At 52.4% G+C, this 17947-nt stretch overlaps 1 protein-coding gene across 1 annotated transcript in view; it reads left to right on the plus strand.

Moving 5' to 3' along the window:
- RGMA (repulsive guidance molecule BMP co-receptor a) overlaps window positions 1-9656 on the plus strand; it is a 36164-nt gene extending 26508 nt beyond the window's left edge. Inside the window, exons 3-4 of the mRNA XM_054042604.1 lie at window positions 989-1500; window positions 5579-9656. Coding sequence (XP_053898579.1) covers window positions 989-1500; window positions 5579-6286 — 1220 coding nt within the window. The 3' untranslated portion in view covers window positions 6287-9656. The remainder of the gene's footprint in view (window positions 1-988; window positions 1501-5578) is intronic.
- The last annotated feature ends 8291 nt before the right edge of the window (window positions 9657-17947 follow it).

Genomic DNA, 17947 nt, shown 5'->3' on the forward strand with positions numbered 1-17947 from the left:
TGGATGCGCAATTGCTCATGCATATTTTTGAATGTCAAGTCCTAAAAGCCTCCTGACGTTAAAGGCCCAATGGTATTTCCCCTCCAAATCAATGATGTTAAGTTATTCTCAGCATCCCAGCCAACGTGGCGAGTCTTCAGATATGTTAAGGGCTGTTCTAAAGAGACTGTACTCAGTTGTTCTCCACGCTCACTGAAGGTAGGACCATAAGTAATAAGTAATGAGCTTAATCTTCAGCAAGGGAGATTTAGGTTAGATATTGGAAAACCTTTCTAATTCTAAGAGTGGCTGAGCTCTGGAATAGGCCTCCAAGGGAATCCCTGTCTTGGGAGGTTTTTAAGAACAAATTGGACAAACACCTGCCAGGGATGGTCTAGGTCAGTGTTTCTCAAACTGGGGCCACCGCTTGTGTAGGGAAAGCCCCTGGCGGGCCGGGCCGGTTTGCTTACCTGCCCCGTCCGCAGGTCTGGCCGATAGCAGCTCCCACTGGCTGCGGTTCGCTGCTCCAGGGCAATGGGAGCTGCTGGAAGCAGCGCGGGCCAAGGGACATACTGGCCGCCGCTTCCAGCAGCTCCCATTGGCCTGGAGTGGCTAACCACGGCCAGTGAGAGCCGTGATCGGCCGAACCTGCAGACGCAGCAGGTAAACAAACCATCCCGGCCCGCCAGGGGCTTTCCCTACACAAGCGGCGGCCCCAGTTTGAGAAACACTTGTCTAGGTTTACCTAGTCTTGCCTCAGAACATGGGGCTGGACTTGATGACCTCTGAACATCCCTTCCAGCCCTACATTTCTATTAGTCCACTTTCCTAATTTCCCCTTAGGATTCATCTGGGGACTGGATTCTTCTTCGCTTCCTGCCTTGACCTATTGGTAGTGCTGCTACCCAGCTGCCACGGCCCTCGCCAGCAGTGGTGGCATTTTGGTGGTGTGCTGCATTTGATCCGTGTATTGGGCATCTTGACAGCACCTGTGTTTTTTCCCCCCCAGCGACCTCTCAGTGCAAGATCCTGAAGTGTAACTCTGAGTTCTGGGCGGCCACATCTGGCTCTCACCACCTGGGCACAGAGGAGGCACCGGAGTTCTGCACGGCTCTCCGCACCTACGCCCACTGCACCCGCCGCACGGCTCGCACCTGCAGGGGGGACCTGGCCTACCACTCCGCCGTTCATGGCATAGATGACCTCATGGTCCAACACAACTGCTCCAAAGATGGCCCCACCTCGCAGCCCCGCCTCCGAACACTGTCCCCCGGGGACAGCCAGGAGCGCTCCGACAGCCCAGAGATCTGCCACTACGAGAAGAGCTTTCACAAGCACTCAGCCCCCCCAAACTACACCCACTGCGGGCTCTTTGGGGACCCCCACCTCAGGACTTTCACAGACAGCTTCCAGACCTGCAAAGTGCAGGGGGCTTGGCCACTCATAGACAATAACTACCTGAATGTCCAGGTCACCAACACACCAGTGCTACCCGGGTCCTCGGCGACTGCAACGACCAAGGTAAAGGCATGGGGCGGGTGGGCTGTCCCCTGGCGGATGGTGACGTTCTGACACTGCCCCCTTGGGGTCACCCTTTTAATCACCTTTTCTCCCACTGCCTTCCACAAAAGGGTCCCAGAAAGCCGTTGAGTCTCATCCGCAAGTGCCAGGTTATCCAGCGGATTGAGACCGAGTCCGAGCCCACCACAAGTACAGGATCCTGGCCAGAAAATCAAGCCCTTCTCCCTGGACTCTCTGCTCCCAAACTCCTGGTTCCCCACTCACCCGCCCCCCTAGATGGACTCTGGTTTCTCACCACTGCATCTGGCCCCCCTCAGATTGCTGAGCATCGTCAGAGGAGACGTATCATCCCTGGCATAGGTCTAGGCTGCGAAGAAAGGGTCAGATATTGAAGGGGGCAGGCCAGGGATCTAAGGCTGTCAGCGCCCCCAGAAGGGCAAACCACAAACACACACGTCTCTCCCTTTTGCCCTTCTCCCATGGCATTGCAGCTGTGGTTGTGTTCCAACCCTTCCCCCCCCCCCCCACCAGATTCCTTTGCAGGGCACTGCGACACTCCCATTCAGGGATGGGAACAGCAGGCGGATGACAAGATGCCAGAGGTGGCTGGCAACAAGTAAAACTCGCTGAACCCGCCCTCCTGTTTATTTTGTGGCCTGTGCAAAGTGGCGGAGATGGCAGCTGAAGGAGCCTGCAGCAGGGTGAAAATTCACCTTCTTGCCAAGGCCCCCACTGTGAGAGAGAGAGAGAGGTCCCGTGCTCTTTGTGCAGATCGCCTGTCCTGTCTAGTTGTCCCAGGCCCTGCACTCGGCTGTGGGGGAGGGGGATAACGAGCAGTTTGTCGGTTGCAGAAGAACGATGCTATTTGTGTCTCTCTGCAGAGACCCCCAGCGGGTGGGGTGGAATTCGGCCCGTACGTTAGTGGCTTCCTCGGCTGTGTCCTTTTAATTTTGAGGCGAATGTTGTGCCAGCGCCGAGGCTAGAAGCCCTCTCTTCATTTCCAGAGCAGGCCGAGCGGGGGAAATCTCTCCGCGTTGCCTCAAAGCCTGATGGGCAGGCGCCGTCTGGAGAGGACAGCGAGTCGCTCAGTATCCGAGGCCAGGTTTGAACTTGGCCTGTGTGGTGCCTCTGCCATCAAGGCGGCGAGTGAGTGCCATGGAAACAGGACACACACACAACGCGTTTCATATGTGCCACCACACAGCCGTAGGGTGGTCACCTCTGTTGCTTTCTGCTGACCAGCATTTGATTTGAACCAGTCACCTTAAGGTGAAAGGCACCCTGCCCAGTCTGCCTGAACCATCCAGCCCCAGCTAGACTCCCAACCCTCTCATCCATCCACCTCCTCACAACCAACCATGGTTTTAATGCCAGAGGAGAAGAAAACCTGGTGGAGGTGGGGGAGCCTCAGGGATCATGTTCCCTTGTCACCATCTCCATACTGCTCTGGCTTTGTGTGTGTGGTGGTGCCCCCTTGTGGCTGGTCCCCCGGGGGAGGATAAGTCACCTGGCATGCCGTAGGACCTATGACGGGTAAGAGAGAGTGTTAGCTCACATGGGAAAGCCTGTGGTTTGGAGCTGAAGAGCTGGGTTTCTAGTGCTGGCTTCCCAGCTGTTTTAGCTAGTAATTGTGTCTGTGGTCAGGACGAGGCATTTTGTGGGGCGCAGTCTGTTCTCGCTGCGCTGTGGCAGCCAAGATAAATGTTCTCCAGGGACCGGGTGCAGCACTGCGTAAATCCAGTGGCAAATGCCCAGTTGTAGCACAATGGAACTCAAAGGGACACGGCTTAAGTGTTAAATCCGGCTTCTGCTTGAGGATGGCTTTGGAGCCGAGGCACGCTGTGGCTGAATTCCTCTTTGCTGCATGAGCGCTAAAGCTGGAAGGGAACTCATTTCAGCTACCCGGATCCAGAGGAAGGGCAGGGTGGATGGTAAGAAGGGATCTGCTTGCTTTGCAGGCCTTTGGGGAGCACGGATCCTTGTCTGGCCCTTTTCACAGTACTCCTGGGGTGATTGAGGAGAGGTTTGCCACCATCCCTGTTTAGAGTGGGAAGCATCGCAGTTTCAATGAAGGCTGGCCTGCAGCTTGAAGGGCCTTTAGTCCTGGAACTTATTTGGGGCACTGCACCATGTTGCGTCAGGACAGTGGTGCTGAGAAGTGATGAGTCATCGCTCAGGGTGGCGACTCAGCAAGTTTACCCAGCAGGAAGAGCTGTTGGAACAGGCAGCCCTCGCTCCGCAGGTTGGCTCCAAGGCAGATGGTGTCTGTGTGCATCCAGGCTCTCTCTCTAGTGCTGTTCACTGGAGCAGGGTGTTCTCAGCGAGAGGATACAACCTCCAGTAACCTGGTGCATACCTGCCAACACCTGAAAGCTTTAATAGAGATATCTGGCGAGGAAAACAGGGACACACCTTTTAACTCCAGTTAAACCCTTCAGACTAGAAGAGTCTTCTGTAGGAGCAAAGAAATGGGAACTGTACTGCTGCCAAAACAGGGCTTGGGGTGGCTGGTATTTTGTGGATAGCCTCAGCTGTGCTAGGAAGTATTACCTAGAACAGGGGTCGGCAATGTTCGGCATGCGGCTCGCCAGGGTAAGCACCCTGGCGGGCCGGGCCAGTTTTATTTACCTGCTGATGCGGCAGGTTCGGCCGATCGTGGCCCCCACTGGCCGCGGTTCGCCGTCCTGGGCCAATGGGGGCAGTGAGAAGCTGCGGCCAGCACATCGCTCGCCCGCGCCGCTTCTCGCTGCCCCCATTGGCCCGGGACAGCGAACCGCGGCCAGTGGGGGCCGCGATCGGCCAAACCTGCCCCGTCAGCAGGTAAATAAAACTGGCCCGGCCCACCAGGGTGCTTACCCTGGCAAGCCACGTGCCAAAAGTTGCCGACCCCTGACCTAGAATTTCCCACTGTTCCCACCACCAGTTCAGCTCCATCAGTGGTACCCACTTTGGGAACCCGGGTACATAAACAGGGCTCCAGGAGGCTGCGGGGATTTTAAGCCCTAAGCTGAGCAGGGCTGGAGGCTGATCTGCGCTACAGCTCCCCCGTTGCTGTACTAAGAGGGACTGAACTGGTGGGAGCAGCAATGGGAAATCTGGGGCAGAATGGCTGGGACAGATCCCTCCGAGGGGGAGAGCCAAGGGGGATGCCGGGGCCCCACTGGGAGCCATTTGAAATTGGTGTTTGTTCCAGAAGCAATGTAAATAAATAGCAGGATGGATCCAAATGTCCCAGGAGTCAGATCCAGGAGCCTGGTTGTCATCTGTGTATTTTAGATCCAGATTGGAACTTCACTAAGGTTTTGAGAGAACTTTGGTTCAGACACATCCCTAATAAATAGACTCCATATAAGCTCTAAACTCCCTGTAAGCTCTCCCATGAGATAGTAAAACCTGTTGTAGCCTGACAGGGAAATCCCAGCTAGAGAGAGGGGGTCAGCCTGAGCGTAGAACTGGGAGCCAGGAACACCTGGAAGTCTAACCGCCATCTTGCTGCGTGGCCTTGAGCAAGTCCCTTTTCCTCTCTGTGGTCGTACCACGAGGGGCTGGATACCCCTCTGGCTCACAGGCTTGTCAAAGGAGCCTGCAGCGAATTGAAGAAAGGAAGCATGAGCCAAGTGTAAAGAACAATTAATAGGTCAGTGGCTTGGGGACATGACGCATATTAGCTGGGGATAATCAATAGACTCTCCTCTCCCTCCCTCTCTGCTCCCAGGTCTCAGGGTCACAGCTCAGCTCCAACAAGTAACTTCTGTGGGATTTGGCAGCGTGACCTTTGGGTTCTAGTCCTGTCTCTGGTTCCTTCCTGTGTGTAGCTTGATGCATCCGCCTGTGGCCTTGTGCATAAAATGGGGAAATCTCATAGTGGGAAAACTGTGCTTGTGGAATTTAAAATGCCCCAAAAGACTGATTCTCCATGTTCCAAACCGCTTCCGGAGGGACATGGTGGTGGTTGATGAATGACCCAGTCAGGCCTAAACCCCCTTGTATTCATTAATGAGATGTACTGGTGGCTGAGCTCAACGGGTTATCAGCATTGGTTAATGCCCCCTTCTCTCTCCTCCCTTTCCCCTCACAGCTCACCATCATCTTTAAGAGCTTCCAGGAGTGTGTGGACCAGAAAGTGTACCAGGCGGAGATGGACGAGCTCCCAGCCGCCTTCGCCGACGGCTCCAAGAACGGCGGCGACAAGCATGGCGCCAACAGCCTGAAGATCACCGAGAAGGTGTCAGGCCAGCACATCGAGATCCAAGCCAAGTACATCGGCACCACCATTGTGGTGAGGCAGGTGGGCCGTTACCTCACCTTCGCTGTGCGCATGCCCGAGGAGGTAGTGAATGCCGTGGAGGACAGGGACAACCAGGGCCTTTACCTCTGCCTCCGGGGCTGCCCGCTTAACCAACAGATTGACTTCCAGACCTTCCGCTCTGCTCAGGGCCCGGAAGGCCGGGCTCGCAGGAAAGGGCCCAGCCTCGCCTCGCCCGAGTTCTTCACCTACGAAACGGCCATGGCCAAGTGCCGGGAGAAGCTCCCCGTGGAGGACCTATACTTCCAGTCCTGCGTCTTTGACCTCCTGACCACGGGGGACGTCAACTTCACTCTGGCGGCTTATTACGCTTTCGAGGATGTGAAGATGCTTCATTCCAACAAGGACAAGCTGCACCTCTATGAAAGGACACGGGAGCTGAGCCCAGGCAACACAGCCCCCTCGGGGCATCCCCGGGCCCTCCCTGCCCTCTGGGTGGCGCTAGTGTGTCTGAGTCGGTGCTGGTCAGTGTTCCTATAGATGTGACCTCGGTGGGGGCGGGGAAGAGCTCAGCAGGAGGGGACGATGGTCTGTGCTGGATGAGGAGAGGTTGAACAGCAGGTCTGGCTGGGAGCTAAAGAATCAGCCCCTGTCCTCAGAGTTAGACCCCCTGGAACGTCATGGGCCTGCCCCAGAGAGCAGCCAGACCTCATGTAGCCCTTGCCCAGCTCACCCTCTCCTCTTCATGTGGGTGAGGAGGGTGGGATGCCCCCGCCTCCCCCTAGTGCTCCCTCGTGGTACTGCAAACGGTTGTGGTGACTGTGATGTTGGCATTTGTGAAAGTGACTTCATGTTAGGAGAGTTGGCTGCTGCTGCCTGGGAGGAGGGGACAGCGCCCCCCACTGGTCAGGATGGCATGCTGGCAAGATGGGCCCATGCCTAGAAACTATCACGGGACACGCAGACAGGCTGGCCTCCGATTTTCACACCTGCTTTGCTCACGCAAATGACTCCACCTGCTAAAGGGCTCACCAGTCCCATCCCCGCCCATCTGTGTGTGCAAACAGCTGGTGGTACGCACCTAAGCGGGGCCTGCTCCCTCCTGGGGCTCAGCCGGCTGCCTGTGCAAATGCGGGTGCTAAACACCAGACAGAGGAACTACAACGGTGCCCTCCGGGCGCCGGGCACACACCCACGCGGAGAGAGGGTGCAGGGGTGAGCAGTTGGCTGGAATTGTTTCTGTCCCTCATTAAAGACCCTGCTCTTCCCAGCACCTGGCTCCCTCCAGGTGTCCGAAGCGCACAGTTCATCCTTCGCTGAACGGCACCATTCCGGAGGGATGGGGAGAGTCAATCACTGATTGCATTTGCTGTGCTTCGCAGGGCGTCTGGGAGCTAATGGGATCCGGGAAATCCCATCCTGGCACATTAACGCTCTGATTCGCTTCATAGCCACAAGGTTGAATCCTTTGGGCCCTCCGAGATGCAAAGGGAGAAACCTGGCCAGTATTCGAGTGGTTTCTGACATTTGCCTTTGGCCTCCTCCCAGCATTCGAAGTGCTCCTTGTGACGTGGCCCTTTGATTCCATTAGCTCCCAGGGCGCTCAGGCAAAGTGAGTGGGGAGGTGCCAGTGATCTCCCAGATTCAGGGTGACCAGTCAGACCTCCTCAAGCCCCTCGCTGACAGGCTGGAGGGTCACCACCACTAGCCCTGTCCTTCTTCATCCCACAGGAGGGCAGCTGTGGGGCTGGGGCAGTGCCCAGGTAGTGGGGGCGGGGGGAGTTTTGCTTGTTTGCTGCTAAGCCCCTGCTCCACTCCTAGTGATGTCATTTCAGACCAGTTGCACCTTAGTTCTTCCTGGCTTGATTCTGAGGAGGGCACTGTTTGAAAATCCAGCCAGGGGCAGGCCCTGAGCTGTCCAAAGGCTCTGTTCCCTGGCAGTAAACGATCAATAACCTCCTCTACCAGGGATGCAGTGTCCCTTCCCCTTCTCCGTGTTCTTCTGGGATTTGCCTCATGGTTTGCTCAGCAAATGACAAGACCATCTGTACCTCGGCCTGAAGCTGGGACACCTCTGGGGGAATGCTCCATCCGTCGTTCCCCCAGCAGGAATTTCCCAGATATCTCCCTGGAAGTGCGGGTAGATCACTGGGACAACCAGCGATCATGGATGATCTCGTGACAGCACCCAGAGAGCCAGTCCAGAGAGGAATGGGCGTGTGACGCACCCTGCAGCGCATGCAAACTAGCACCATGGGGCAGCCTCCTGTAAATACTCAAGCAACTATTCATTGTGTCCTGCCAGCTCTAGACCTCCGTTTGTAAAGCAGCAGAGAAATGCAACGTGTGTCATTGGGTGTAATTTATAGTGTCTCTCTCTAATCTATGGAGCCCTGGTGTGGGTCTCGTGTGACTGTACAGATGAAGAGATGTAATTGGTTTTTAGGTGTTTAACAAAAAACAGAAAAGAAATAACGAAAAGATGTGTTTACTACTTCGCTCCTTGCTTTGTCCGCTGGTGGCCCGTGTTTCTGTTTAGGGCGATTTTAAAATAGGGATCTCACAATGTAGGGAGCTGGGGAGACCAACCACTGGAGGGTAAATCTACCAACTTGCTGGCCACAGAACTCTTGCGGGGGCAGCTCGAAAAAGAAATAATTGAGACATTCTAAATTATCCGTATATTTATCCGTATATACTCTAATATATTATTTATATTAGAGTAACCTAGATGCCCCAGCAGAGATCAGGACATCATTCTGCTAGGTGCCGTATAGGCATCTAGTGAGGGACAGTTGCTGCCCCAAAGAACTCAGATAAGGAAGGGAGGGGAAACCGAGGCACAATTGATGAAATTACTTGCCCAGGGTAACACAGCTGGGCAGTGTGAGAGCTAGGAACAGAGCCCAGGTCTCCTTTGTCCCAGTCCAGTCCACTAGACCACATTGCCTCCTTAAGACTCCTATAGTGGCTATGAACTGCCTGTTTCCGAGTTGGGTTTGATCCTGGCCATATAGTATGACCAATGGTCTACTTCTGCTAAGTTTAACAGCTTCCAACCTTGTTGGGTGAGCACAAATCCTAGGAACTTTCCATTGCTGACCCCTTGCATACGTGTCAGTGGGGGAACTACACTCCTTTGGTGTGTTTGGTAGCTAGCAGCTGGCAGGTCCTCTGGCTTCAGTGCGACTAGCCAAGGCCAGAGTTATTCAATCACTTTAGTTCCTTCACTACATAAAAATCAAATCTTTATTTCCCTTAGAAATTGGAGAGGTGAATATTTAAAGTCACATCAGCTTTATGGTGGGGCAGTGACACACCTGCCCCACAACTGGGTACCCCATAAATAATCCCAACCATATCGAGGGGTGGGACATGGAGCTGCCGTCACTACAGGAAGAGTACTGGCCTGTGTAGGCAGCACATCTGAGACTGACATTGCTGTTAGCCAATCAGTATAGTCCATAATGGCCATGTGACATCTGCTGTCAACAGGGCCACTTCCTGTCATGGCAGCATAAGAGAGCATGCTATGCCATGGTCAGAGCTACCCTCTGGAGGGGGAAAGTCCTCCATGATCTTGATTGTCTCTCCATAGCCCAGGCCCTCCCTAGTAGGTCAGTGCTCCAGTGGTGGTTGAATATATTATGGTGGTTGGGCTATCCCTCTTTTAGAAGCAAACAGTTAAGCACTTTATTTTGGTGGTGTATGACCCAGTGTGGCCAAGGAAGACTTGATGTGGTTGGAATAAAAACAAATGATTTTGGTTTTAGAGGGGGGGAATCTCCTAACTGCTCCTTGTGTTTTGGACCCATGTGGGGTGTCACTGCATGTACATACTGTAAATTATTTATTGATGAAAATGCAAGTAAAGGTTTTTTGTTTGTTTTTTTTGGACAACAACCCAGTGGGTGTTTTCCTTCTGCCTTGTGTTGTGTTTGATTCTAATCAGGAAGGAAAATGAAAAAGACCCGAGAAAGTGTAATAGCGCTCTAAGGTACAGCCTGATAAGCTTCCACCTTCTTGTGGAATATTCTCACTCTATGGCAAACCAGAGCCCCTTTTTCCTTGCCATGACTCATCCTCAGCAACTTCCCCATCTAGCTGGGATTGTCCTCCCATTTGGCAATATGGGAAGGTTAGGATGACTGCAGCCTTCCAGGTTGAAAATCCACATACTAGGAGAGAGTGGGTCTTGGTCTCCCTCTAGTGGCTGGTCTACCTCAGAGGTTTAAAAGGTGTATGCTTTTAATGCTGAAGGGCCTAGGTTCAAACCCTGCTGTTGGCCCAACAGGGGAGTCACGTTTTGCCCTCTACTGGATGGAATTAGAACTGCACATTTTCATCATGCATAATTAAGCTTGTGGAACTCCCTTCCACCAGATCCCATTGGGGCCAAGGCTACATTAAGATTGAAGGAAAGAATTAGCCATTGATATGGATTATGAAAACATTCAAAGATAAGAATGAAGAACATCTGATATGAGATATAAAGCCTTATGCTTCAGGGCATGAGCTATTCCCTGCCTGCTGGGATTGAGGAAGAAACTTCCCCTATGGGCATCTTATTCTATTGCCAGGTTTCTTGAATCTACCGTCAAAGCACATGAACCAAACTTTGTCAGACCTCAGTTGAGATCCACCTAACTCGAACTGAGAGCAACCACTTCAAACTCAGGCAGGCAAGATCTGCACATGGACCACAACACTAGGAAGTGCCACAATGTGCTTCCCCAGTAATACCCCCCCCCCCTTCCTGGGTTGTGATACACCACTGAGTCTTTTGCCCTTTATTTTGTTTCCTCTGAGGCTAGATTAGTGCTCCTAAACCAGAATGCTGCTCCTATTGTGACTCAAATAGTGGCCCACGTTCCAGCCTTTAAGTGAAAGCAAATTAGCAGTTCAGAACCCTAAACTCTTTTATCTTCTGTCTTCCCTGACCCAACAGACAAAGCCTGAAGGTGGCTGACTGTGGCTCTGGGGGAGAGGAGCTCAAGGAAAGCCCGGTTTGCCCTTTGCCAGAAGGCCTTCATACAAACAGTGTCACCCATGTCTGACACAGCACAGCTGGTCAAACCACTGACCCCCCCTCTCCTCTGCCTGATTGTTTTTCCCCTACAGACCATTGCTAAAAGGGAGCTAGGACAGACCTGACATGCCACCCCAAGAAGCACCCCCAGAATGAGCTAACTAGGATTATTGGAGGTCCTACTAATCATAAGAACTGCAGCCTGTTACTAATACCACCTGCCCCCCCACACGAACTCAGTACATGGTTTACCCACAGGACTGATCGGTGATTTGCCAAGATTCCCCTTTGTCTGCCTGCCCCTCATAGCCAATGCCTGAGCCTAGCTCCTGAAACTGCCAGGAAGGCCTGAGATGCAGGCCAAATGATGGACACTTCAGAGCCCTGCACCACCCTCTTCTACTCACCCCCTTCCTAGTTCCTATGCCTTCGATGCTCATTTATCTGCACCTGCATGTTAATGAGTTAACACCTCATTAAGGCACAAACCTGCGCTGGATTCATTTCAGTCTACTGCAGTGCAGCCCTTACCCCTCTGCATTCTCCAGGCAGGGGGCAGTGATTTTGTGAGGTGTACTTCGGCCTTAGCTTGACTCAGGGCTAGTCTATACTAGAAGCGCTACAGCAGGACTGCAGTGGAGCCTACCTCAACCCGCTAACTCCCGTGAAGAGACAGCGGCAGGTAAAACTCCAGGGTGGCTCCGGGCCGAGGCTGATAGAAAGAGGACTCCCAGAGCTAGAGCATGAGTCTACAGTTTGAGCTAAAGGCTAAAACTCTCTTGCTGGGGCTGTACCAGCCTGTGGCTTGGGCCTAGAAGGGGACAAGTGCCACATGCTAAGCTGTGGGTTACGCTAGCAGCACTGGTTCTTTGCATTTCCATTCACCTTCCAGCCACTGCTCTCAGCCAAGTCTTGCCACTTCTCTGGGAGCAGGGAAACCTGCTATGCCTCATTTTACAATAATAATATATGGAGATATACCTATCTCATAGAGCTGGAAGGGACCCTGAAAGGCCATCGAGTCCAGCCCCCTGCTTTCACTAGCAGGACCAAGTACTGATTTTGCCCCAGATCCCTAAGTGGTCCCCTCAAGGATTGAACTCACAACCCTGGGTTTAGCAGGCCAATGCTCAAACCACTGGGCTATCCCTCCCCGTGAGGGCACATGAGGAAGCTGAAGAACCAGGGACAGGGGTTTACAGGTGCCGTGAGGTCCCTAAACCTGCAGCAACAACTGCAGGCAGCTGTTTGCCATTAGTTGCATTCACAGACTGAAGTTTCTGTCAGCATCAGCACCCACGCCAAGCCCCTGCTCAATCAGTGACCACATGGCCCTCATTAAGCCTTTGCTTCCCAGGTTATGGCAGTGCCCCTGCAGCTGGCTGGGGCAATGCAGCACGCAGGACTATACGATGCTTCTGCCTTGCATAGGCGTGAGCCTGGAATTCTGCACCTGCCAGCACGTACTTTCTGCACCGTTTTATTGTGGTCTCTCAATGTTCCAGCCAGGAATGGGTCACGCCAAAGCCACGCAGTTGCTCTGGTGACCTGCTCCCCGCCCAGAACAGTCTCCTTGGCGAGAGCTTTCACTTGAAGGCCTAAATTAGAAGCTACGGGAGAGCCTAGTGATGCAATATGGGTTAAACACCACTCTGGGCTGTGCACACATAGCACCCATTGGCTTCAATGGGAGCTGTACCTGTCTAGCAGGGGGCCGATGCAGAGCCTGGCTGGAATACAGACGTGCCTGGTGCAGGTGCCTCTTGAATTAGGGTGACCAGATGTCCCGATTTTATAGGGACAACCCTGATTTTTGGGTCTTTTTCTTATATAGGTTCCTATTACCCACCCACCCCCATCCCAATTTTTTTTACATTTGCTGTCTGATCACCCGGTCTTGGATGTACAACCTCCTGTCTGCTTTGGAACTGGAGCAGATGGGTCATCTGCAAATGGCTTTTCTTTGAGAAGCTGCTGCCCTCTAGAGGGCTGTCTCTAGAACAGCATGTGGGCTTGGTGTCCGTCCTGCTGCTGCTGCAGGGAGCAAAAACTCAGGCTATCTGGCTTTTTGCACTTATCGTATTATGGAACGTGCCCTCAAAGGAGACGCCCTGGCAGCTAATCACCAGGGCTCTGTGTTCTCGATCAGTAAATGCCTTTGCGACTCAAGCCATGCGTGGATTGCTCAGCCGGGGAGCGCATAACAGGCAGCGCTGGGGCTGGGCCCTGCCACTGATGTGCTAGAGCCTGCCAGGATCAGGTGACGATCCCTTAATTTTAGAAACCAATTTTACAGGGAGCAACATAGCCCCATAACAAAGGCAGTTTTGGGGCTGGGAGACTGGGTTCTAGTGCAGGCTGAGGCACTGAATGCCCTTAGGGCAAGTCACTTAAAAAAAAAAATGTCTCCGTGCCTCAGTTTCCCCATATGTAAAATGGAGGAAATTACACCTTGGGACTGATAGATGGAAAGCACCAAGGATTATTCTTATGGAAGAGAGGTAGGGCCTTGCATGCTCTCTTCTGGTACTTAAAGGTTTGGGCGCCCACTCTAATTTCACGGTAGCGCCTCCTTCAACACCGAAGGGAGGCTAAAGACATGCTGAGCCTCTCATCTCCTTGCTTTAGAGATACAGTCGAGTTCCTGTGTTTACCTTCGGTGTCTGACTGCACACCAGGAAGGGCCAGACCTGCTGAACTATTAGGAGCTGAAAGTTGTAGTCACAGGAAAGAGCCTTTCCTCCTTAGATTTGCTGTAAAGTCACCGATTTTATCTTCATAACCTCCCTAATGGCAACACAGAGGCAGCAGCTCTTCCAGTATGGCAGCTGGGTGAGGTTCCTGTGACGGGGCAGGACAGATCTGGGGAGCAGATCACACCCACTCATTGCACAGCAGTTGTACTATGTAGTCACTCTGTGCTGGTGGGTGTATTAACCCGGGCCTTGGTATTCAAACCCCTGTGCTTATTTGGCATCACCTGCTGCCCACCTGGATACCAGATGGTTCCCGTGCACCAGAGCTATAGAAAGGAACAAAGCACCATAGTCCTGGGTGGAATCATGCACCTAAGCGAGCCAGGTGAACACCTTGTCTGTGTCCCTTTGAGACCCAGCAATTAGAATTCCAGGCTGGGATCAGCCAAATGTGCAGTTTCCATGTAAATGCAAAGAAACGGCCCTTCTGTTGCCCATAATTGATGGGCCTGTGTTTGGTGCCAGGCATGACGGGACCTTGGCCTGGCAAACCAAGCAGTTCCTTTTCCAGTAAAAGGCAGGGGTGCTGCTGCAGTCAACTTGGAGAGCTTGCTACTATTGTAAATCAGCAGTCAATGATTACAGCACTTGTTCTTAAAATAAAATCCCCCAGGCTGGGTAGGGACACAAGTTTCTTCTTCTTAGCAACTCCTTGTGCTGCTCCAGCACCTTCCACCCAAAGCACTAGGTAAGCAGCCCACAAAGTAGGGGAAGATTATCTCCACTTTACTGATGGGGACATTGAGGCACAAGGGAAGTGACTGGGCCCAGGCCAAACTGTGGGTCAGTACCCAAGAGTCCTGACTCCCGGTCCTGTGCTCCAACCACTAGCCCTTGTGTTCTCCCCCTCCCATGTCCCATCCACACACAAAACCTCTCACCCAAGTGATGTGATGCCTTCAGCCCAGCTCAGGAGGTGGGGTTGCACTTGGGTGTGGCTTTGACTCCAGCAGGGAACTTGCCCATTTTGCAGGGAAGACACCGGCTAAATAACTTAAGTGCTGAGAAGCCTCCAGAGCCTTCCCACAATTCCTGCTGTGTGCCCCGAAAGAGAAGTTTTCCCACAATTCCCTGAGGAAGAATCACAGCTGCAGCACAAAGCTCCAAGAGCGACACCCCCCAAACACCCTGGGGATTCAGGTAGCATGGTTCAGTGGGGCTGCTCACAGCGGGACTAGGCTGACCCAGGAGGCTGCTGGTCACCCAGGTTTGCAGGGAAGACGTACCCATGCAGATGGCGGGAGGGTGTAGGAGAACCCAAGGAGGTGAAATTAGCACTCATGAAAGTAAGGAATTAAGAGCCCTAAACCAGTTTTGTGCAAGCTCTCCATTGCCCCCTCCACGCACACAGCTCTGCCAAGACACCTCAGGCCTGAGCGCAGCCCGCTCCCCTGCTCCTCCAGCCCTGGGCCTCTCTGGAACTGAGACTGCCCCCCTCTGCCAAATTGCTACAGTTAACAGCTGTGTCAGTGTTTCCATTATAAAATCCGTTTTTCAGGGGCATAAAACTCAGCTGTGAAATTTCACTCCTGGCTGAAACTTGGCTCAGCTCAGAGGCACGGCGAGTGGAAAAGCCTGAATCCAGTGGCTACAGGTGTGAAAAGTAAAAGCCCTTTTTATAATGAGCTCTTACCACTCAGAAATAGCTTTGTCCCCTGCACTAGATTTTGGCTGGGCCCAGAGTTATGGCATGGACTTCAAGTGCCTCAAATTACGAAGGAGGAGGGGAAAGCTACTGAAAACAAACCAAGTTGGAGCAGCTCATGGGCTGCTCTACTGGGCCTGTAGCACACGATCACTTCCTGTTCCTGGTCTTTAGCGGCAAGGGTGCAAATTCCTGTGGGATTGGACACAGCTGTGTGTGTGTGGGGGGGTGCATTACAGGGGGGATGATGGGTTCTCAAGGTGCATGTTAATTATCTTGAGCCCCTTTTAATTGGATGGGGGAGGGAGGGGCCCAAGTCCCACTGAAGAAAGGAGACCATGAGCTTAGAGATAGTGTGGAGAACTCACTGCAGGTGCTGGGAACACTGCAAGTTCTCTCCAGCTCAATGGGACCCTTATTGCCACTCCCAGACAACAAGATCATGGTCTGCTTTTTCTCCCATCTGCTGCATAATGACCACCAGGTTGTCACATGACCCTAGAAACAGCTGCACAGTTTAGTATTGTTCAGCTTCTGCTGCTGGCCAGCTGCCCCCTGGTGATCAGGTGCAGCCCTTCTTTGATCTTTCCCCAGCCTGTCTCCACTTTTGCTTCTGCACAAATGACTGAATTGTACTTAGCCCTTCAGAGTTAAGCTTGTACAAACAGATGTAACCCAGTTCGCTAGGGCATGGGTTCTCAAGCTGTTCCTCAGATCTCTCTCTGGTCTTGCTTGATGCCGGCCGTCGTGGCTAGGTGCCCAGGCTGTTCCCTGCAGACAGCATGGATGTCTGGAAAAGCAAGGAGCTTCTACTATATATGGTAGAGAGGAAACAGGAATAGCTGTCTGGGAGAAGCGCCATCAGCAGGAACACAGTAGTCAGCCACTAGCAGAAGAGAAATGAGGCAGCTGAGTGGAATGTGCGGGGAAGATCACAAAGTGTTTGGTCCGCTTGTCCCGGGAAGCGCAGCAGCAACAGGTTGGAGGAAAGTGTGTGTAGGGAGCGAGGACCAGCTAACAAAGGAGCATTACAAGGGGGAACCAGATGGTCAAGACAAGAGCAAGGGGAGGAAGAGAGAGGAACAAGACACTGAAATGAAGAGCAACCTTGAAGGACTACCCTTTTAGGGCAGTGTTTCCCAGACTTAGGATGCCGCTTGTGTAGGGAAAGCCCCTGGCAGGCCGGGCCGGTTTGTTTAGCCGTCTGATTGCGGCTCCCACTGGCTGCGGTTCGCTGCTCCAGGCCAATGGGAGCTGCTGGAAGAGGCGCGGGCCAAGACCATCCAAGATGTGACCCACACTGTGAACGTTTGGTAAATCCCCATCTAGGGTCTTCAATAGGCCCACATCCCAGGTTTCTTCACCCTCTGCCCCCACCCAAGCTATATTCTGGGCAAAGAAAGCCCAGAAAGCCATGTATTAGCAGTATGGCCAACCCTGAACGTTCAAAAATGGTGAGTCAGGCCTCATCTCTGATAAACATGGTAAATTCCTACGTATAAGAGTACACGGAAACATTAACAAACTAGTGAGGATAAAGTTTAGATCCTGTCTGCTCTCAAATAACTAGTGATACAAAGAGGTGGCGGCCTCTGTCCCTGAACCTGTGGGGAAGTTGTAATACAATAAAAATTAATACTATGCCTACCCTCCTCTATATTCTGAGCAGCGTACCTGTATATAGATCCCATCATCTTATTTTAGAAAATTTACTAAAATTATTAGAGCCTGCATCTTCCCTTTCTGTGGGGTCCTGGTCAATGCCACGACTGTCACTTAAAACACTCCAGTTCCCTATAGCCAAGAGGGTGTTTGGGCTCCCAGATCTACAGCGTATCACCAATGTCCAAATGGTTCCAGCATGCTAACACCCTCATACCCACAACGGTGGAAACGGAACGGATGTTAATGTATCCGATTCCCCCGTGGCTCTGCTCAGTTCCCGTTTTTATCCGGTGGAGAAAAATAAGGTGGTTAGTGGTGTCTGGGTTATCCTAGCTAAGAGGTACCAATTTTATCCTTGCTGTCATGCAAAAGCACCTAGCTGGGGTAACCCAGACTTGCAAATTGAGGGGGAGGGCACACAACTGTAATTTGCAAGAACTAGCCAAGCAAGGGCATCATATGGATTTTCCACTTAGTTTAAGATGAGGGCTTTGTCTCTTTTCGAACACTAAAGCAACGATGTTTCACCTGAAGAAGTGGTTTTTTTACCCACGAAAGCTTATTCCCAAATAAATCTGTTAGTCTTTAAGGTGCCACCAGACTCCTTGTTGTTTTTGTGGATACAGACTAACATGGCTACCCCTGATACTTAAAGCAACGATAGGACCTGCCCCCCTCAGCGGAGTGGCACTACTTACAACTAAAACATTTGCTAATGTATCAATTTGGTCCAGATGCCCTAGGACTGCCAAAGGCCCCAGAGCTACTAGGAACCTTGAAAATGCTTCATAAACTCCCCAGGCCCATGTCCGCTCTGTATGCTTTACTAATGAAGAGGAACTCCGCTGGTCTGGAGTTCTTTGTGAAAGCACGGAGAGGGGAGTTATCACAGCCCTTACAAGAGCCCCAAAGACCAAGCGTGTTATGGAATGTTAAAGATGTTTCTGTGGCTCTCACGCTACCCCTGACACAGCAGAAGGTTCTATTTAAAATGTATTGGATGCCACTGAGATTGTGCAAGATGGGGGCTTTGTGTGCTGGTATTTGTTGGGATTGTAATAAAGAAAAAAGGATCCCTGATCCATATGTTATGGGACTGTCCATCT

This window comes from Malaclemys terrapin, chromosome 10, assembly GCF_027887155.1.
Source record: "Malaclemys terrapin pileata isolate rMalTer1 chromosome 10, rMalTer1.hap1, whole genome shotgun sequence".
Taxonomy (NCBI): domain Eukaryota; kingdom Metazoa; phylum Chordata; order Testudines; family Emydidae; genus Malaclemys; species Malaclemys terrapin.